Consider the following 22490-nt stretch of genomic DNA (forward strand, 5'->3'; position numbering starts at 1 on the left):
TCTGACTGACATTTGTATTTGTGGAAAGAGCTGTCAAAAGAAGTTATCAAGGTTCTTAGAAGTGTATTTGTCATTCAACTTCGCTGTGTTGTAGATGACTTGCCCAGTTTCTCCTGTGAAATTGGCTTTAAGTGTCTGCTTTGCAAGTGGACCCATATTTTAAATTTTTCTGCTTTGCAAGTGGACCCATATTTTAAATTTTTTGTTTACTGCTTTCTTATGTGATTAGTTTCAGTATTACTACAAGTGCATCATGATCTGATAGGACATTACTAATTTTTCTCACACAGTGCCTGTCAACTAGGGAAAAATCTCAGAATATCCAGAGTGAATTTCCACTCTTCAGCAGGGTGTTCACTGTTTTGAAACTTCCTGGCAGATGAAAACTGTGTGCCGGAGGGAAACTCAAACCTAGGAAAGGTCCCAGGTTTCAGTTGCAGTCCAGCACAAAGCTTTAATCTTCCAGAAATTTTTTTTCTATAAAAATATTGTCTGTGATTGTGCTGCCATTTCTATGAACTCTACTTGGAAGGTATACTGTCTCTACCGCTCATAAGTGTCAAGTAAATCCAACATTATGCCTTTCTTAAGGTCTGAGCTTAGGTCAGTGTCAAGTCTGAAGAGGAAAACCCTGTAGTCTGAACTGGAGGGTCTGGAGACATAATTTTATGTTTTTTCCTTGAAAATTCACTTTCATGGACATTCTTCAAATATTTGGTCTTTGATATTTCAACTCTTTTGGATGGAATATTACATTTGGTGTAAATGGCCACTCTCATTCATCTGCAACTAACTCCTTGCTCAGAAATCCGGTAAGATGAACCCCTTCAAAGAAAGCCTTAGCATTTATTCACTATGTAAATGATGCTCTGACACACAAATAATTTAAGAGTCGAGATCTATTAACAGTTCATGTACTTCCCCTCAAATTCCCCAAATATTTTGATGAAATAAACTCACTGCAACTTATTATCAGCATTCCCCATTTATAGAACTATCTTCCCACGTGAAAGGAACATTCCTCAAGCAGGATTGCCTCCTACCAGACTTCATTCTAAAAATGGTGTATCCCTTCTACACATTTACTAATGCGATGGAATTTGGCCTTGATTGAGACCAGATCCACTTGCTACACTGTCACATATAAGCTTCACCAACCAGCCTTTCCCAGTCCTGTTCAGGTGTAGGCCATATCTAGTATAGATACTCTTAAATGGTACCAATGAACCGTGTGCCTTGTGAGCAGTGATCAGTGCCCTCTGAAGCCCCACAGTAACTTACTACACAGTACTGTCGAGATGGAGTTGGTCGTAATGCCGGAAAAGCTGTATGAAGTGAACATTAGTGGTTTGAGTTTGAGTAGCAGTCTTACCCGAGTCGCCACCTGTATCGTAAACCCTGCCCATACTAAGACACTATTCCCAACCCCTGCCATTGTCACTACCTGATACTCTCTAGCAAAGTCCTTACACCAAGCCCTAAGCTTCATGTCTTCTTACTGAGGCAGGCACTCGATTTAAAAATCTTGGTGACTTATTACTCCTTGCCTTATGCCTCCTGCTACTGCAAGCCTACACTGCATCCATGACTGTCATCTAGCAGCAGGTTCCTCTTTTTCTTTATATTTGTATCTGACATTAGCATCCTATCGACGTTGGAGGTCTTCCGCATCTTACCTGCTCTTAAAACTACTGAAACTCCTCTAGGCTGTCGTGACAGCTGGCTAAACCTATTCTCAACATTAAAAAAGAAATTATCACAGCCTGTTATCTTCCTATTGGGCTGACTGCCAACTACCTGTTCCCACTTCTCCATCCTCTCTCCCCGCATAGCTTCTCATTTTCTTGTCTAGCTTCCTCCAACTGTGCCTGAAGGGCACAAATTCTCACTTCTTGCTCCAGTATTAGTCTATTACTTCTACATGCCCTGTGGACCAGGAGACTTCCTCACAAGATTTTCCACTAGCTTTCCCCACTACATTTGCCCCAGTGAAACTACATGCTACTTAGTTCACAACATACCCCGCAACTGACTAACCTATGACAAATCATTGTTCGAAACTTTAGCCACAAAAACTGTCCTGTAGAATGCCAGTAACATATCTACCTTATCTTCCTATAAACACCAAAAGCTTCATAACAGTTTGTAGCTGTCTTCCTCAGTTACAGAATGGCAAATGTAAACTACTTGAGCACAAACTGTCACAGGTATGTACAGACAAGACACTAACTCATAAAAAAAATCACAGTACAGAAAGATATTTTCTCATTGTTAGTCCACCAAGTAACAAAATTTAAATGACAGATCTTCTGATATAGAGCTGTACTGAAAGAAACTACTGAGCACTTGAAACAGTGCTCCTCTGTCAGTGAGCTGCACACATGTGAGTGCACGCAACCCCCTCCACACACACACACACACACACACACACACACACACACACAGTGAGTTGATGTGTTGCTGGTTGGCCAATTGTTAATGGACAATGCCATTCTTCAAGGGGGTGCATTAAGAGGAAATTTGCCTTCCAGAATAATCAGCAGTGTATCATCTATTGTGAGGAGTCCAGACCAGTACTGTGGATCAGCTTTCCATTTTCTACTCATTTTCCAATCTCCTAAATACAGTCCTTCATCTACAGATGACATTGTGAGAGTGAAGGAATAATACAAATTTTAAATAGTTTATTGAAGGGGCAGTTTGTGTTGATTTTATTTATGTGTTATGCCTGAAGCAGGTGTTATACAACTTCTGACTAGTATTTGCCAACCTCTAGAGATGGTATTTGATAAATCTTCTACAAAATGCTAGGCATTGCATAAGTGATACTGAAGTAAGTGGGATAAAATCTGATAAATCCCACAGTCACAAAACATACATTACTCTCAGAAACCCTGTCTCTGTTGGCCTGTGTTCCTTCTTGTGGTGCAATAACTGTGTCAGTTGGGTGACTCTTAGGTTGTCCACTAATCTGTATGGCCAAGAGGGATTCCTCATTAGTTATTATCCATTTTTCTAGACATTGGATTTTAGTGTGCCATGTTTGTAGTATCATTTGCTTGTGTTTTATTTTGAGTGACTCGTGTTTTCAAGGAAAATTTCTCTACCCTAGTTGCCAGTGTGGTTGCTGGTAATGAAAGAATGAGGTGGTTTGTTGAGTTGAATGGATTTGTTGCATTTTCTTTTGTAAACTCAGACTGGAATATAGTTCTTAATTTTAGATAGTTACATCAAAACTCGCATGACTACAAACTCTGAAGAATCTTAAAACAAAAGCAAGCCAAGTGCTCAGTGCACTTAAATTACCTGGTTGCAGAATTTTGTATTCGGACCTATTATGCCTAATGTACTTCTATAAAGCCTCATGGCTTCACTGTATGTAGATAGACGTGACATTCTTACTTGAAAATTTTGGTTGCAGTGTTCCACAAGAGTATTAGACTCATCACTGGAGTCAACCAAACAATTCCCTTAATCAGCATATGCACTGAATAGTATGAGGCACCAGTTGCCATCTGGTGGCTCATTATCACAGCGTGATACCTCTAAAAGATATGGCTGGCTTCTCTGAGCACAGTTTTTAGCATTGATTCTCATGCTTGAGATCAGCAAGGTCTTTTACAATCTGAGCAATAGAGTACCTCACACGTTTAGGAGTGGATGAAAAATCATCAAAAAAGTGTTAGGCTAATTTACATCATGACACATAAAGATACTTAGAATAATTTTAAAAATTGTTACAGTGGATCATAGAATGAAGAGCCAGAACATCTTTAATTATACTTCAGATGAGCATCATAATTTTATGTTGGTATGCACTAATGCTTTAACATTGGTTCCCTTGACTTCTCAGTTATGATCCATTGCAACAAATTCAGATTTTGCGCCTCTAAGAAACACTCTTTTTGCTGCTGATCTTCGTACACTCATTAGGCTCTGTGGCAGATGAGGTGTGAACAGGACATACGCTCCTTGCCCACTCTGATTCCCTCAACAGTCAAAAAATGCACACATTGGTGATAAAAACTTTTCAGAACATGCAAGACTTCCCTAACAGCTAGTCAGAAAATCATGCATTAGTGGAAGTAACAATCTGTGGCTGTGAAGGACAATAGATTGTGGTTAGTGAAACAAGTGATGCAACTGTGTTGTACCTTCTTCTAGCCATATTGTTAAGCCAAATTCCTTCAGACCTATCTTCATATAAGTTATAATCATGTGACACATGACTTTATACTCTGACTGGTAGACCATCCAGTACCGTATTTACTCAAATCTAAGCCGCACTTTTTTTCCAGTTTTTGTAATCCAAAAAACCGCCTGCGGCTTAGAATCGAGTGCAAAGCAAGCGGAAGTTCTGAAAAATGTTGGTGGGTGCCGCCACAACTAACTTATGCCGTCGAATATATGTAGCGCTACACAGGCATGCTTTGTAGGCACAAAGATAAATACTGGCACTAAATCCTCTGCGTCAGTAAATAAATTAAAAAACAAGCTTTTTTCTCCACCCCAAGTTTCGACCACTGCATTTTCTTACATTATCCAACGAAGTAAATACAAATTCCGTATTGTTCATCTTTGAATGTAGCAGCATTTCAATGTACTACGAAAATCCGACTGGCAAGACAGTTCGGGATGTTTGTCAATATGGCCAACTCTACGTTCTGAATTTTTTCCTACCTGTGAGAAGAGATGGTTGCTAATAGGAACTTCTATGAATTGTGAATCACATGCAGTATTCTCTTCACCATAAGAATATAAACATTTTGCCATGTATTGTTATATTTTTGCTGCTCTCTCATTTAAATCCTGCCTGCCTAATAAACTACGAAACTAGAGTGAGACAACAGCAAACGTGGAAGAATATACACATCATGTCATGTTTATATTCGTATTATTCTTATGCCTAATAGTGATACAGTCAGAAATGAAGCACAGCAATTGACTAGATTTTTAAATCTAAGATGACTCTAATTTCTGTGCAGAATGTAATGTACTAAAGAGGTGTCTGCAAAGATTTTCAAACGGAGAAAAATTTTCGTTAAACCCTCGTTCAGAACATCTTCTATCATACGCAGTGTATTATTTGGTTCTTGTTGATCATTATCAAAGAAAGCAGCAGTGTAAGTAACAACAAATTGCAGTCTCTTGCCATTGTTTTGCTAATGAGACGATTCCTCTCTTCTTTTTTAATTGTAAACGGCAGTAGTGCGCACAAAAGCAAGCCATGCCGCGAGCCGCGACAGGCCGTAAACACGCACTATCAGAATGCGACAAACAATGCATGACACAGTACAGTAATGCATTTTCAGCGTAGAGTGACGTAAACACCTATAACAAAGAAAACGGCGCTTATCAGATCAAAGAAAAGTAAGCAATCAATGCAAACCAGACGAAGCTCGTGAAAAAGGAAGGGTACCCGTACAAATACGGACGGAGCGCCTGACGCATAGCAATGGCTACCTAGTAAAGCTTAACTGCTAAGGTTACGACTCGAACCAAACTACTGTAGCTGTATCGTCATTCATTCGACCTAACTTGTGTCTCATATTACAATGGACCAACTTTGTTTCGATTTGGAGATGCGGCCTAAAACTTTTCTCCCCCCTTGAATTTAGAGTCTCAAATTTCAGGTGCGGCTTAGATTCGGGAAAATTTTTTTCCCTTGATTTTGAGTCTCATTTTTCAGGTGCTGCTTAGATTCGAGTGCGGCTTAGATTTGAGTAAATATGGTATTCTGTTCTTCAAGTTTGCTTGTCTCAGGTTTCAAGTAAAGAAATTTTTCACCTTCATTATATGCACAGGTACTGATTGTATTGAGTGCCAACTACAAACCAACCTATAGATTTCCTTCTTCCTCAGAAGCTGCTTCTTATTTCCAAAGATGTTCCAACTGTCCATACTTGTCAATGTGCTAATTACTTCCAGCTGCTCCAAAGCTCTTTTACATAGAATTGATTGTAAATAACTTTTTCTCTGAGGGTCCAAAATGGGATCTTCAAATTATTAAACCTGCATACCACTGCTGCTTTCATTTCCCTCCACAACTTACTCCGTATGAACCATGATACAGATAATACATACAAAAATGATTAGTGAAGAACTACATACTCTTCATAACAGAAAATGTTACTGCAAAAATTATTGGTAAATATTTGATGAACACAGAAGACAGGTAATGTGTGGTAATTGTGCCAGAGTCTGAGGAATGCAAGAGGCGAGTTCTGCTGCTTGAAGTGAGACAACATGTAACTGAATGTTTGGAATATTTGGAGTATAGGGCCAGAATAACATTATAACATTGTTGGAAGAAAGGGATAGTTATCCAGGCAAGAAACAGAAAATACACGTGAACAATAAACAGTAAGTAGGGATAAAAACACTGGTTTCATCAGATACAGCCGAAAGTGGTGGTGGTGGTGGTGGTGGTATTTTTTAAATGTTCAACTGGCTTTGGACATAGTAATTAAGCTTCTGCGGGCATTATACATCAGAATTCCTGATTATGAATTAATTCTTTCAGCATAATGGTCACATGTTTTTAGAATGGGAAAGTAAGGAACTTACACTGTTGTACTATGTTTGATGTAAAACTAGTCAAGTCATGATGATAAAATTGAATTAAGAGCTATTGGAGAAAATGGAATGTATAAAAATTCAGACTTTGGACAGCCTATTGTGAATTCAGTTCTTCCAGGTTTCAGTAAAGCACTCACAGTGAATTAAGCAATTGTGGTATTCAGTCTGCCATATTAGATATTTGAGAGCAAGAATTTACTTGCATATTTAAGGAACCCATTGTTGATACAATTTTGCAAAAAAAAAAAAAAAAAAAAAAAAAAAAAAAAAAAAAGTTATTATTTGTACTTGTGTTCTAAGCTGTTCTCATTTAGATGTTTATTTTTCCTTTTCATATTTAATTACAAGAGATCTTTTGTCAAAAACAAGTTGGGGCCAGTTTTTAGGTTTGTTGTACAACCAGAATGTTTATGCATTTACACCGAGGTTTACACTGAGGTGGCAGAAGTCATGGGATACCTTCTAATATTTTGTCAGCCTTCTTTTGTCTGGTGTAGTGCAGCAACTCAATATGGGATGGCTTCAGCAAGTCATTGGAACTCCCATGCAGAAATGTTGAGCCATGCTGCCTCTATAGCCATCCATAATTGTGAAAGTTTTACCATTGCAGGATTTTGTCCACAAGCTGACCTCTCAATTACATCCCATAAATGTTTGATGGGATTCATGGTGGGTGATCTGGGTGACCAAATAATTCACTAGATTTGTCCAGAATGTTCTTCAAACCAATCGCAACCCATTGTGACCTGGTGACATGACATCATTGTTGGGAACAAGGAAACCGTGACTGGCCACAAATGGTCTCCAAACAGCCGAACATAACCATTTCCAGTCAATGATGGGTTTTGTTGGATCAGGGGACCCAGTCCTTTCCATTTAAACACAGTCCACACCATTATGGAGTCACCACCAGTCTGCAGAGTGCCTAGTTGACAGCTTGCTTCCATAACTTCATGGCGTCTGTACGATACTCAAACTCTACCATCAGCTTTTACCAACTGAACTGGAACTCATCTGACTCGGCCACAGTTTTCCAGTCTGCGGTCCAACCGATATGGTCACAAGTGCAGGAGAGGCACAATAGGTGATGTCGTGGCGTCTGCTGTCATAGCCCATTAATGCCAAATTTCGCTGCACTGTCACAATGGATAAGTTTGTCGTATATCCCACATTGATTTCTGCAGTTATTTCCTGAAGTATTGCTTGTCTGTGAGCACTGGCGACTACGCGAACACTGCTGCTCTCTGTTGTTACGTGAAGGCTGTCAGCCGCTGCATTTTTCATGATGAGAGATAATGCCTGAAATTTGGTATTTTTAGCACACTCTTGACACTGTGGATCACAGAATACTGAATTCCCTAAAGATTTCTGAAATGGAATGTCCCATGCATCTAGCTCCAACTACTTTCACATTCAAAATCTGTTTATTCCCGTCTTGCAGCCATAATAACGCCGGAAACCTTTTCACATGAATCACCTGAGATCAAATGGCAGCTCCAGCAATGCACTGCCCTTTTATATCTTGCGTACATGATACCACCACCGTCTGTATCGCTGTTCCAAGACTTCTGTCACCTCAGTGTAGATTTGTGTGCACTATTAGATGGAGGCAGTTCAATTACTTACATCTTACAGCTGCTCAAATCTCCCTGCAACAACACCACATATTCTAGTTTTATGTACTGTGTTTTAGCTCATTTTAGAGATGAAATATTTTCTGTCATTGTTGTTATTAGGTAATTCTAGATACAACCACTAACTGTGTGTTGATCTGTGATTTGAAGTATTGTAATATTAAGTCATATTGGAATGAAAATGTTGTCCATTTCTTTAATTACAAATATTAAATTAATTCAGATTGCATTTACATTGTATTTAATTTTTTTGTTGTTTTTGAAAGACACTGACATTAATGTACACTGTATGGGTTTTTGAAGGTTACAAATTGTTTATTTTATTGTTAGAAAGACAGTTATAAATTGGTAACTCTTCATGTCTTGAGACATTTTAGATGCTTAAAATTGTTGTGGGAGGTATTTCCCCAAATCACATGTTACCTGGGATGACAAGTGTTGCTGTAATGGGTGTGTGGTGTGGTGTGCAGGTGCACGTCCTTATGGCACGGGCCACATTGCTGGTGCACAGCTGACGACAGTGAGCGGCCAGGTCAACCTGGCCCACGTGCCACCAATGGTAAGATGTGTCTCTGTTACTTTACATACACTCTGTTACATGTGAATGTTGTGAAATGCATTTGTATTGAAAGAAAAACTATGTACATTCTCAGTGCTATTCAAAATTTGGTACTTCATGATGAGAGAGAGCTTCCAGAGCAGAACCTGGTTACCAATAGTAACATGTTAGTGATTAATGCCTTATTTTGGATGGTATTTTGACAAAATATACTGGAACATATGTGAGAAAAACAGGACTACTGACAGTACATACACACATTTGTCATTCGTGTACACAATTTGCCTGCCCCTGCTCCCACCCCCCCTACACACACACACACACACACACACACACACACACACACACACACACACACACACACACACACACACACAGAGAGAGAGAGAGAGAGAGAGAGAGAGAGAGAGAGAGAGAGAGAGACTGTGATGTGAGACTGTGATGTGAGACTGTGATGTGAGACTGTATTCCTACAGAAGTTTCCATTATCACAGAGTAGTTTTTGGTGACTAATCTGTAATGTAATATAAAAAGTTTAGTCAGTAATTTGCTCTTCTTTAATTTGACCATGAGACTATAATTTTGATGTCATGTTTGTATTAATAATTGTTGTCACTGTTTTACAACAATTTCTAACTCATCTGCAGTTGCAGAAGTCATACCTGGAATCAGTATTCTATTATATATTTCGTGAGTAGTATGCCATTTGGCAGTATGGCCCTGTAGGTCATTGGTTCTGCAATGGTGGTTTGAATGTCATTCACATTGCTGAAGTGTTGATGGAAGTTCCTCAGAGTGTATGTAAAGTGATTTGTGTACGTAAATTTCTCAAGCTGCTGCAAGCCACTGACTTTCATGTACTCCTCTTCAAGTTAAAAACTTAGTTCTTTTCTTCTTTGTTGCATGCCTCACGTTTCAATAGATTGGATGCCAGGGAGCAGAGTAGGTACATATGAATGGATAATTTTAAAAAAATCTGTAATTTGATGTAACCACTTCTGGGAACAAGACATGTTTCCAGTTGAGAACTGTAGTAAGAAATGACAAGCAGTTTGGCTGGGTAGAGTTGTTATCTCGGACTTCCAAATTTTCTGATTCCTTGTGTAACACCAGTGTGCAGTATTTTTAACTCTTGACATTGTAAACTTGCCTCGTCTTAAGCTGTTTTCATGCACATGGAACTGACACAGTCTGAAGTCAAGATCTCAACTCTACTCAGTGTAATCAGTTTATTGCTTTCTGATTCTTATTGTGGATTAGTGGTGACCTGCCTGTTTCTCTTTATTTTGGGTGGTGTTCTTTCTTTTCCTTTTTATTTTGTTGTAAACATTCTCACCAGCTTTGAGCAGTAGTTGTCCTAATGTCAAGTAGAATTTGTACTTAATTAATCCTATTTTATTATTGCTATTCAGTGTTTTAAAAATGTGAAAGTAACTTTTTAAGAGACATTGAAAGAGTGAATATTATTTTGTTTGTCCCAGACAAAGCAGTTACAATGTGGGGCAAAACTAGTAGTTTCAAGTTTTTGCGTGATACATATATGATATGATAAGAATTCATTTGTTCTTAACAGTTACTCACTAGTTATACACCAATTCCAGCATACTTTTATGTTGAAATAAAATTTAGTTCCTTCTTCCAGTGCAGTTTGCTAGCTGTCTTGTTTTCTCAGAATCAATATAATTTTATTCTCAGATTTAGAATATGTAGATGGACTTGGATGGTGTGATCAGTGTTCACAGAATGGAATTGGAACCATTCTTTTGCCAGAAACTATTGAATGTACATGGCTGAATAGATGGAAGCATGTAACTAGTAGCTGTAACGTTATTGGCTGTCTAACAGTCTCACTTTGTTGATATATGAAAACTTCCTCTTTTTTGTGCCGACACTCATCATTTTACCTGTGATGGCACAATTTATGTTGCTGATATATCTGTGACAAGCATGTAGAATAAGTCTGTGTTTTCACCTTTTGGTCACAACATGTTTTTTTGTTTGATTTTCACTTGATCACGCGACACCTTGTATATATAGCTGTACTGGCAATTTGACCCATGTGTGTAGTGATCTGGCAGCAAAATAAAATTGCTAGTTGCTCACCAATATTTTTGCCATGTTTAAGATCTGTCAGTTGTTTGTAATGCACTGCCCCTCTAGGACGAGGCTTGGTGTGATTCTAAAAAACTCTTGTCAGTTTGAAAGCCCATCTCTCACTACTTGTTTTTTCCCTAAGTTCATACAGTAAACAGGTTATACTTTACAATTAAGTAAGCAGGGGATTTACCATCGTAATCAGAAGTAGATGCCTGTGTCATATAACTGCCCTATTTTATTTCATGCTTCAAATTGTGCTCCTTCCACATTTTACAATTTTCACAAGTGGAAGTGTGTTCATTTATATGAAAAGGGACCAAAAAGACACTTTTCAAGATATTTCTAGAAAACAAAATTGGATGGAAGTTCATTCATTACTTACAGATAACTGCTACTGGGAAACATCCAGTTCATGAGGATGGAAAACGAGCAACAATTCGAAAGTTAGCAGGTTGGCGACTTTGCATCAAACACTAGTATGGTGCTTATAATTATTTGATTGAAAAGTATGAGATCTACATAAAAATGATAAAAATGTAATTCCAGACAGTGATTTGCAAAATAAACTGCGAACAGGAATGACACATATATATAATTTGACCAATGTCAACTGTCTTGAATTCATTGTAGATTCTTCTACTGTAGTGAAGGAAAAAAAAAGAAGGAATTGTTGCTGTTAACTTATGGCTTGGAGAAAATCAGATCTTTTTTACAAGGAAAAATATTCATTATACCATTCCGCATTTTGTATCTCAGTGCCTCAATTGTATTACCGGTCACATCAGAAATGAAGGGTTGGGGGTGGGGGGGAAGAGTGGGCAAGGAAATGAAGTGTTTTGCCCTGTGGCTATTTAATGAGGTAGGACATGAAGAAATGACAGCTAAGGAATATTCTATATGCTCATCGCATAGACAAATATAGGAGTGAACATAATTTATCAACTGTAGTTTGTGCAGTACAGTTTATTCTAACTATTGAACAATATGTTCTATTTTAAAATATGCAGTTCAGTATACATTTCCGAAGTATTTTACTACTTATAACTAAATTTATAGTTAAATAGCCACTAGTAATTGCAAAAAATCATCAAAAGTATCACTTCAATACAGACATTTAATTTATATTGTTGAAGCTGTCTACTATAAAATTCACTTTTTTGCTAGTAGCATTGGTGTTAGGTATAGGAATATAAATAGTTTGAAGACTAGGTTCTTTCATCTACAACGCTGCAGGTGTTCATTAGAGTGTATAAGATCATTAATAACTGGTTGACTGCCAGATGCTCCCTTTTTGCATATGTCCATTTTAGATGATGATCAAGAAAAAAGTATTTCTTTCTCTATATTTTGCCATTTTGTGAGGTTGCTCTGGTTAAATCATTGTTTTTGCCTGGTTTTATACTCTGAAAACAATAACTGTCATCAAATTACCTTACACTTTCACTCCGGAGTGAGTGAAACTGAATTTCATATGTGGGAACGTGAAAATTCTTCCCTGTGTTAAAGAAGATATTTTGCATTCAAGAATATTGCCATTAGCTGCTAGTTCGTAGTAACATCTCTAAAAAGTCCAGTGCCACACAGAAGTAAATCTTATCTGTTTGTTTGCATTGCTGCTCTTAGAAATGGGAATCCTTGTTATCAGTTGTTAACTTTCATACAATTTTCAGGTGTTCTTACTGTAAAACTTTTCTTAATTTATGCAGAGTTCTTGTCTTAAGCCTTGTTTTGGAATTAAAACAAAAATCTCTGAGCTTTTTGTGTGTGATTTCTCTTGGCCCCAAAAGTGCCTGTTTAAAAGGTACTACCTGCACTATTCACATCATGCTCATTAACACATTTTATGCTTTAGAGACATGATACTTTCAATTATGCTCTTGAACAGAACTTTGAATTTTTGCATCACATCTTTATTGCTATCTTAGTAAAAGTTTTGGTACAGCTTTTGATGCCTTCTTTAGGCCATAATTTAATGTTGTTCTTCATGCTGGTATATACAAGGTGGAATAATTTAGGAAATCGTGCAAATTATTATGTTCATTTTTGAAATCCTTGCACATCTAACTATGCAATACCAGTCTCAGCAGCTATAAACCTTTGGTAGCTTCAGTGAAATAATATATTATGTCAGAGGCAGATGCCCATGTCCATATGTAGATTTACTGGGATGGTTATGCAACATGTTGAAGTTCTTGTAAACTATAACATCAATATCATTGTTACAACTACATAGTTCGACTGGAACTGTAGTATGGACATCTGCTTACAAAATTCTTTCTGTTACTTGAATGGGCACTTGATACATTTAAGTTAGTTATTCCATCACATATAAAATGACACAAAATGTGCAAAGCTACCTAGAAGCAACCTTGCAATAGCACATTATTAACACACAAAGAATCATAAGAACTTTCTGCTAAGACAATCACACAAACTGTCCAGTGAGAAAGTCATCAACAATGGAACATAAAGTAGTAGAGATTGTTAGTATCATTTTAAAATTCTTTTATTAAAATAATTCAAGATGTGGAAAGTTGAAAGTGCAGACTTCCTGCAATTTACAACTCATGGCTATTATTTTCATTTAGTAGGGAATAGATACTTAAGTTTGGTGAGATACGTTTATATGTTTTTGTACAGGTACAGACAACAAAAGTGACAAGTGTATTGACAGAACCACAACGTGCCCTGCTGGGAACTATTAGTGCTGGCCACGACATCATTGATTCTGCAGGACGTGATTTACAGACTAAAGCAGAGGTTCCACCCTTAGGATCAGACCCTGTAAGTACCATAATTGATTTTAGAAACAAAAATCTTTGATTAATTTTTCTTACTATTAGATTGTGGATTTGCTTGTAAGGTAATTGTAAACTTTCTCAACCTGGCATGTTTTCTCCACCTCTGTGACCTCTCCATTATTCTCTTTTTCTTCCAGCTCCTGCAGAACAATCCTATAGCCTCAAAAGCTCAAAATTTAGGGTTTATCTGTGAATTTATTTGTTGAATGTACCACAGTCTTCACAAACTCTTATAAGCATGGCTCATGCATCATTAACAATATTTATTAACAAAACCAAATTTATAAATTTTTATCTTTGTTTATGTCTGCCTTGATGTGGTTAAAGTTTTAATAAACTTGGAGGCTTGTTATTTTGATAAGCTAGGTATCATTTTATTGGAGGTAGTATATTCTTGTCTTTCTCTGAACTGGAAACTGGGTTAGCCAGCTAGTTATTGGAACACTTGCAGTTTAATGTGGATTCTGAATAACAGCACATTTTGGCATTCTCATTCACTCACTGGTAGTGATACAGTTAATATTAAAGAGCCAGGAAAAACTAGAAGATAAAAGTGAGTTCTTTATTATTTGTAGAATACAGGGTGATTCAAAAAGAATACCACAACTTTAAAAATGTGTATTTAATGAAAGAAACATAATATAACCTTCTGTTATACATCATTACAAAGAGTATTTAAAAAGGTTTTTTTTCACTCAAAAACAAGTTCAGAGATGTTCAATATGGCCCCCTCCAGACACTCGAGCAATATCAACCCGCCGGGGGTGGTCTAGCGGTTCTGGCGCTGCAGTCCGGAACCGCGGGACTGCTACGGTCGCAGGTTCGAATCCTGCCTCGGGCATGGGTGTGTGTGATGTCCTTAGGTTAGTTAGGTTTAAGTAGTTCTAAGTTCTAGGGGACTTATGACCTAAGATGTTGAGTCCCATAGTGCTCAGAGCCATTTGAACCATTTTTGAATATCAACCCGATACTCCAACAATTCATCACTCGTTTTCGGCCGTCCAGAACTTTTCCCTTTGCACAAACACCCATCCTCTGTAAACTGTTTATACCAACGTTTAATACACCACCTATCAGGAGGTTTAACACCATACTTCGTTCGAAATGCACGCTGAACAACTGTCGTCGATTCACTTCTGCCGTACTCAATAACACAAAAAGCTTTCTGTTGAGTAGTCGCCATCTTAGCATCAACTGACGCTGACGCCTAGTCAACAGCGCCTCAAGCGAACAAATGTACAACTAAATGAAACTTAATAGCTCCCTTAATTCGCCGACAGATAGTGCTTAGCACTGCCTTTTGTCGTTGCAGAGTTTTAAATTCCTAAAGTTGTGGTATTCTTTTTGAATCACCCTGTACTATACTGTTTTGCTAAGGAGGTAAAAAAATTGTGTTACACACACCCCCGCAGAATGTTTAATGTTTGTGTTCATACACGTATTGACCTTGCCAGTTTGTCTCCAATGTGTAATAAGAAATGTGGGTTTGATTTCGGTGTTGTGTATTTAAAAATAATTTTCGCTTTTGTCATTCTAGGATATTTTTTGCAGCCTTGTGTTCATTTTTGATATTCACTCACTTCCCTTCAGTGTGATTAATATTATATAGCACAACAAAAATTAAAGATAAGAGGATACACACTAAATGGAAGAAGTGATCAGTGCTTGTTTGATATAGCAAACAGGTTATCAGTATATATACAATATAATTCAGAAGAACAAAGTGAATCCCCATAAATGAAATCTGAACACATGAAAAGAAAAGTGTTGCAGATGAGGACAGAGATGCTTGTGAGCCAACATTTCAAATAATATTAAGTGTGATCCAGGCAGTTAATTCAGTACAAGTGCTTCATTATGGTCGCCGACCTCTATAACAACTTTCTGTCATCCTTAGTTGTGATATTTTGTTGTTGTATTTTTTCTTCTTCATCTGAAGCAATAATGTCATTCAATTAAGGCCACTGTTTGTTTTTGATGTTCTTTTTTCCATATGCACTAATTTTCATGAGCAACTCCTGATGATAATAGTGCGCAGAGCCATGTGAACCATTTTGAACTCCTGATGATATTCTCTGCCACATTTCTTCATCTGGTTTGTTATTGGTAGTTTTCTCTCCATGCACCCTGTGTAAATGCCCACCATTTTATATATCTACATATATTTTAAAAGTTTACTGTGTCATCATGTTATGAGTGCTTCATTCATCACTATTGTACAATACCTGTACTTCTTTAATCTGCTCTTGCGTAAGAGTGATTAGTGATTGGAAATATTGTAAATAATGAAACTTCTGGGTGCATTAAAACTGTACACCAGACCAGGGCTAGAACCCAGAACCTTGCCTTTTACAGGTAATGCTGTTACTGACTGAGATATCCAGCCATGGCTCATGACCTGCCCGCACGGCTCTACTTCTCCTAGTACCTCTCTCCATATTACATAGATCTTCTGTTTCTACATCAGTCATGATTTGAAATTGTCAGTTGCATACATTTTATGAAGTCCTATGTATGAATTAATTAAAGGCATTCTGGGAAATTACCATAGGCTGTAAACATAAAACTCCTTCATCCCATTGGAGCACAACTGGTTTCAACATTCTTGGTCATCATCAAATGTAAAGTAAAGGACAGTTACTTGATGGTTTGTTATGTAGTTGTCCTTTACTTCGTACTTGATTCTGACCAAGGAGGTTGAAATTAGTTGTAATATAATAAAACAAAGTGTAAACAAAAACATATATAGTATATGGTGTTTTTCGTGACTCTCTCTCATTAAGGCTTTTAGTTGCTGCTATTGTGATCCTTTGATGCTCTATGTGTAGTTTCTGTTCATCCAGTACTATGCTAATGTGTGTGAAAACTGCAAAAATCTAAATGAATGGAGAGTGTGTAGAACAGTGTACTAGCAACAAGTAATTGAAATTGCAGTGAGGGAGTGTACAGCTAAGCCCAGCAACACCCTATTTTATGTGACCAGGAAGTTCAATATTACGCCAAACTCAGATAGTGGAGTGTCATCATTTGAAGAGGCAATATGGAAACATGTCACAGAATATCTCATCAGTGTTAAAGGACACAATACCAGCATGAGAGTTTGAGTGGATTTAACTCTTGAAGAACACGCCACTATAGAAGAGCGTCACTTGCTGTGTTCAGCAAAAACTGGATAAAAATGTGACTACAGATGCCATTTTATGGGCATAGGCATAACAGACCAAACAACTTCTTCCCCAGTGTTAGTTTGATACTGTAAGACTTCTGTGATTGTAGCCTTTCTGAATTCCCAGTAAACCCCAGTTCTTTAAAGAACTTAATCCCCTGTATAAAATAGCTCCAGGTGTCTGATTACTTTACAGTGGAGTTAATGTGATATATTTGACAGTAAGCATATTAAGTTTAAACAGTTTAGAAAAGGTTTGAAACTATACGTAAAGTTTTTGGGAAGTCGCCAAGTGCCCTCATTTTAAAACAATGGATGAATATAGTCTGGACAATAAGCACTCTGTTTTAAGAAAAATTAAAATTTTCCACTCATCTCAATGTTTCAGACCTCATATCTTCTGAACTGTGTGTTATACACTGATATAATTTTGCAGGAAGATTTAGTGGTAGATATGAATACTGTCTGCAAAGTGTGCTGCAAATAAAGTTGGTAGTAAATAAATAATAAATTTAAATATCAAGTCTGATGTTGAAGTTTTACTGCATGAACAGTGAAAGCATAGTCAACGATAAACTTGTTTGCAAAAATTTTCTCATGTTCATCATTGTGTGGGAGTTTCAGTGAGAAAAAGTTTTCCAAATGTTTGAAATTACATGTAAAGTTTGGAAGTCACTCATTCTCAGATACTGGATGAATAAAGTCTGGGTATTTGTGTGCTGTCAGTTATACTGCCTCAAGATAAATGCACAGTTTCTAACCGTAATACAGCATAACCCCGCTTTTACATTCCCAGAATTAATATTTTCCCACTTTTCACATTTTTTATTGCTTCCATCAAATTTACTATGTCCACAATGTTAATTCGCACCCGATTTTGCATTAACATATTTATAATTTGTGAATAGTGCTTTACGACAAAATGTTCGTTGAGAAAAAACTGACGTAATTGATGAAAAATGACACTGGCATGATGTTAGCCATTAAGTAGTGCTTACAAATGATGTTTTTGTCATCGGTCCAGAGACTGGTTTGATGCAGCTCTCTCTGCTACTCTATCCTGTGCAAGCTGCTTCAACTACAAGTAACTGCCGCAACCTACATCCTTCTCAGCCTCCTTAATGTATTCATCTCTTGGTCTCCCTCTACAATTTTTACCCTCCGCACTGCCCTCAATTACTAAATTGGTGATTCCTTGATGCCTCAGAACATGTCCTACCAACCGATCCCTTTTTCTTGTTAAGTTGTGCCACAAATTCCTCTTCTTACCAATTCTATCCAGTACCTCCCCATTAGTTATGTGGTCTACCCATCTAATCTTCAACATCCTTCCGTAACACCACATTTAGAAAGCTTCTATTCTCCTCTTGTCTGAACTATTTATTGTCCATGTTTCACTTCCATACATGGCTACACTCCATACAAATACTTTCAGAAATGACTTCCTGACACTTAAATCTATACTCGATGTTAACAGATTTCTCTTCTTCAGAAACGCTTTCCTTGCCATTGCCAGTCTACATTTTATATCCTCTCTACTTCGACCATCATCAGCTATTTTGCTCACCAAATAGCAATACTCATCTACTACTCTAAGTGTCTCATTTCCTAATCTAATTCCCTCAGCATCACCTGATTTAATTTGACTACATTCCGTTATCCTCATTTTGCTTTTGTTGATGTTCATCTTACATCCTCCTTTCGAGACACTGTCCATTCCATTCAACTGTTCTTCCAGGTCCTCTGCTGTCTCTGACAGAATCACAATGTCATCAGCAAACCTCAAGGTTTTTATTTCTCCTCCATGGATGTTAATTCCTACTCCAAATTTTTCTTTTGTTTCCTTTACTGCTTGCTCACTTACTCCCTTCCCAACCACCGCTTCCCTTTCATGTCCCTCGACTCTTATAACTGCCATCTGGTTTCTGTACAAATTGTAAATAGCCCTTTGTTCCTTGTATTGGACTCTTGCCACCTTCATAATTTATGTTAAATACCTTGACAACAGGGTGCTGTACTTAGTGGATGTGAAGCGTTAAAGGGGTAAAAGTTGGAACAATTTGCGCCATATTCCTGCTGCTGGAGTAAGTAGGTTTGTTCACATAAAGGTAAGATCAATTACAACCATTTCCAAACTGTCTCCACTGCACATGCATAGCTTCTTCGTTGTTGTGATTGTCATGTCACCTTTGTCGAACCATGTTAGCATGTTTTGTCATTTGGTCACTTGTAGCACTAGTTAACACCTTCAGTGCCTTTCCGTTACTCAGATGTTTTTGAGTTAAACATAGCATCAGTTACATATGTTTTCATTCTTAGCAAGACATGTTTCGAGAATTTATTCTTAGTGCCAAGTGCAATTTTTACATATTTATTTTTATGACATTTCACAAACAAACAGTGTGAGTGATAGTTTGCATATGTGTGGTTTCCTACATAATTGAGGAGGTGCAGTTACCCTATAATCTCGAAAAGAGACACAGAACAACACATATGCAGACACCACACAAAATACTTACGTAAGTATTTTCACTTGACAACGAGAAAAAAATGCTTGAAACACATCTCGCTAAAGCATGAAAAAATTCATAACTGGTGGAGTGTTTCATTGTTTAAATAATGAATGATAGCAGCAGGCTTTCGAAAAACATCGATTATGATATGAAATTAAGTTAAATGTTCTACTTCCCAGACAGTTACCAGTTCCAGTTACACCAGTGGTTTTTATTAGATAATAAACAAGTCCCTGACAAGTATTTTGATACCTATGATGTATGTGTATTATACATAAAGTGTGAAAATGCAAAGGGGGTCCTATATGTAACTTTTACCATTTAAAATGTTATTTCTCACATTTTAAATTTTACTGCATTTTATGCCATTTTTTAAAAGTACTTTGAAAAGCATAATAGGGGGGTTTCACTTTACTTGTCTTACTGTGCTAAACTTTTAACATAAGAACATACTTCTTAATGAGTAGACATTTTAAATTCGGTCAACATTTGGCAAAATGTTGAAAATAAAATTTTTGTTGCCCCTGGAAGAATCGGATAGGCAACCTGCAAAGGTACTGGGTTCCAGGATAGTCACCTTGTAATGTAGATTGGCTTCACACAGTCTATTTCATGCTGGGTTAGTGGTGTATGTGGCATTGCATCAAGTTTCATTGTCCAGAAACGTGCAGTTCCTTGGATTAAAATGTGTGTGTAAAAACCTTCACTTGCAGGCTGAATGGCAAAATGTAGTCTCCTTGGATGAGCCCTTCTTTGACCTGCCTTAATATGATGTCTATGTATAATAGACACCATTGTGGTGGACACAGTTTTGCAACCTGAAATGTTGAGCCATTGGTTACAGCATGTAAGATTGACTCTAAATATTAAGGGCAAACTGAACATCAACTGTTGCATTATTGAGGCTTAGAGCCTGAAATAATGCCTGTTTCTTCTGACCTCTCTACTTGTCATATTTCACCAGAACATCATCAATTCGTATATGAAGAGGGGTGTCTTGATCCTTCTTCGTATAAGGCAGGCATTATTTCCTAGGTCTGACATATTAACAGCAAACATGCCTGGGATGTGATTAGTTATCAGCTTGTTGGTCATGATCTTCTAGCAGTCACTGTTGGTGCTTTGTGGACTCATAAACAAGTTACATAGATGGAGATTCCTCAGGAACACATTCAGGTTCTTCTTAATTCCATGTTTAAAGGGTCTGATTGCAGCACAAGTTAGGGCTTCACACTATACTAAATTTTAGAATCTGAGATCATCAACAGTTCTGTAATCCTAATCAACTGTATACTGAGCTGTAGTATAAAGTTTATTGCAGGCTCTTGTATCCTTAGTGTTATTAATTTTGTAAAATGTTTCTATATGTACACTGCAGTTGCCTGCATGTGCATCCAATCGATGAAATAGTATTAAATGGAAACTTGTCTAAATTACATGGATTTTATTTTTCATTCATTTCATTATCTCAACTTCGACAAAAGTAGACACTATGGCTACTGTGAAATTAACAGCGGGGTTTAGTCTGATCTTATCATAGAATGAACACATCAAATATACGCAGTCCATTCACATTAATGTGATCACCTGTCTGAAACCTGAATAACCATCTTTCGCAGTTCAGACGTGCAGGGAGAGAGTCAGTTAGGTTCTGGAAGGTACCGACAGAGGTGTGGAGCCATGCCAGTTCCAGTGCTGTAGTTAGCTGCACTAGTTTTCACAGTTGAGGATCCATGGTACAAACAGCCCGATCGCGGTGGTCCCACAGATTCTCAATTGGGTTTAAATCCAGAGGGTTTAGTGGCCAGAGGAGTAAGGTAAACTCATCCTCGTGCTCCTAGAATCACACACGTATGCTGCAAGCTGTGTGACACTTTGGTTGCCTTGCTGGTAGATACCATTATGCCAAGGGGGAAAAGAAAACTACATGTAGGGGTGGACATGGTCCTCAAGGATAGATGCATACTTGTGTTGATCCAATGCGCCTTCCTGAATGATGATATCACTCAAGAAATTCCGTGAAAACATTCTCCAGACCATACCACTCTCTCCTCTGGGCCGACCATCTCCAATGATTATCTCTGCTACCACCATTCACCCGTGCCTTCTGTGACCTATTGTGCACCACAGTTGCCTTGGTGCTAGTTTGGGTAACACCATTTTGCCATGCACGTTATACTTGAACCACAGCGGCACGCAAACAGTTTACAAACTTAGCCATTTCAGAAATGCTTCCACCCTTGGCCCAAAAGCCAGTTATCACACCCTTTTAGACATAAGATAAACCGCCCTGTTACCGTTATTACGACAACAAACTGCACTTTTTTCCGCATCCCCCTGACTCACTTTATAGATTGTCCACTGCTAGTTCTGCCACCTTCCATCTGTGAGTGGTTATTGCACGTTGATGTCAGATGTAGGTGGTGGTCATATTACTGTGACTGGGCTGTGTAATAGATTTAGGTATTGTCACATTCAACAAGCTATGACTCCATAAAGTCTAAGACAGTAAATTATGAAGGTTAGTATTGTTAGGTGAGGTAGTTATTGGTGTTTGTCAGTAAAATATTGTTGACATATATTATTTATAGCAAATTTAATATGATTGAATTTTTCTTTGGATTACTACTGATATGCAAACGTCTTACCATAGGCTTCGCTGAAATGGAAGGAATCTACACTGGATACAAACAAGCAAAGTGTAAGCTCACAAATTGCGGCCATGAATGCTGCTACAGCACAAGTTGTTACATTAACTTCAGGTAAGTCCAGTCCATACATTGTTTTGGTAGTTGATACAAGTGTAATTATCTTGTAAGTGTGTAGTATTGTTTCATAGTGGCGTAGCCTTTAATATTTTTATACTGTATTTATGTTCAGGACCCATCCAGATAGCAATGCATGTTAAAGCACTGCTTCCAGGATGGGAAGGTTCACTGGCCCCGGCTCGATTCTGCGCAGTGGATTAACGATAAGGGTCAGTGTGTCTACCAGCCTGGATGTGGTTTTTAGGCAGTTTTCCACTTCCCACTAGGTGTATACTAGGCTGGTACCAAAGTTCTGCCTCAGTTGCAATATTTGCGAACATTTCGAAAACTTCACTCACTTTCACAGGAATAATACTATGCACAGACAGTTGGG

At 37.7% G+C, this 22490-nt stretch overlaps 1 protein-coding gene across 2 annotated transcripts in view; it reads left to right on the top strand.

Annotated features, from left to right (window-relative positions):
• The window catches only part of LOC126248957 (talin-1), a 288246-nt gene that overhangs the window by 166736 nt on the left and 99020 nt on the right, over positions 1 to 22490 (top strand). For both annotated transcript variants that reach the window (XM_049950492.1, XM_049950493.1), the window contains exons 12-14: positions 8684 to 8772; positions 13510 to 13653; positions 22003 to 22111. In XM_049950492.1, the coding sequence (XP_049806449.1) occupies positions 8684 to 8772; positions 13510 to 13653; positions 22003 to 22111 (342 nt within the window). The remainder of the gene's footprint in view (positions 1 to 8683; positions 8773 to 13509; positions 13654 to 22002; positions 22112 to 22490) is intronic.

Source organism: Schistocerca nitens, chromosome 3 (assembly GCF_023898315.1).
Source record: "Schistocerca nitens isolate TAMUIC-IGC-003100 chromosome 3, iqSchNite1.1, whole genome shotgun sequence".
In the NCBI taxonomy this organism is placed as follows: Eukaryota; Metazoa; Arthropoda; class Insecta; order Orthoptera; family Acrididae; genus Schistocerca; species Schistocerca nitens.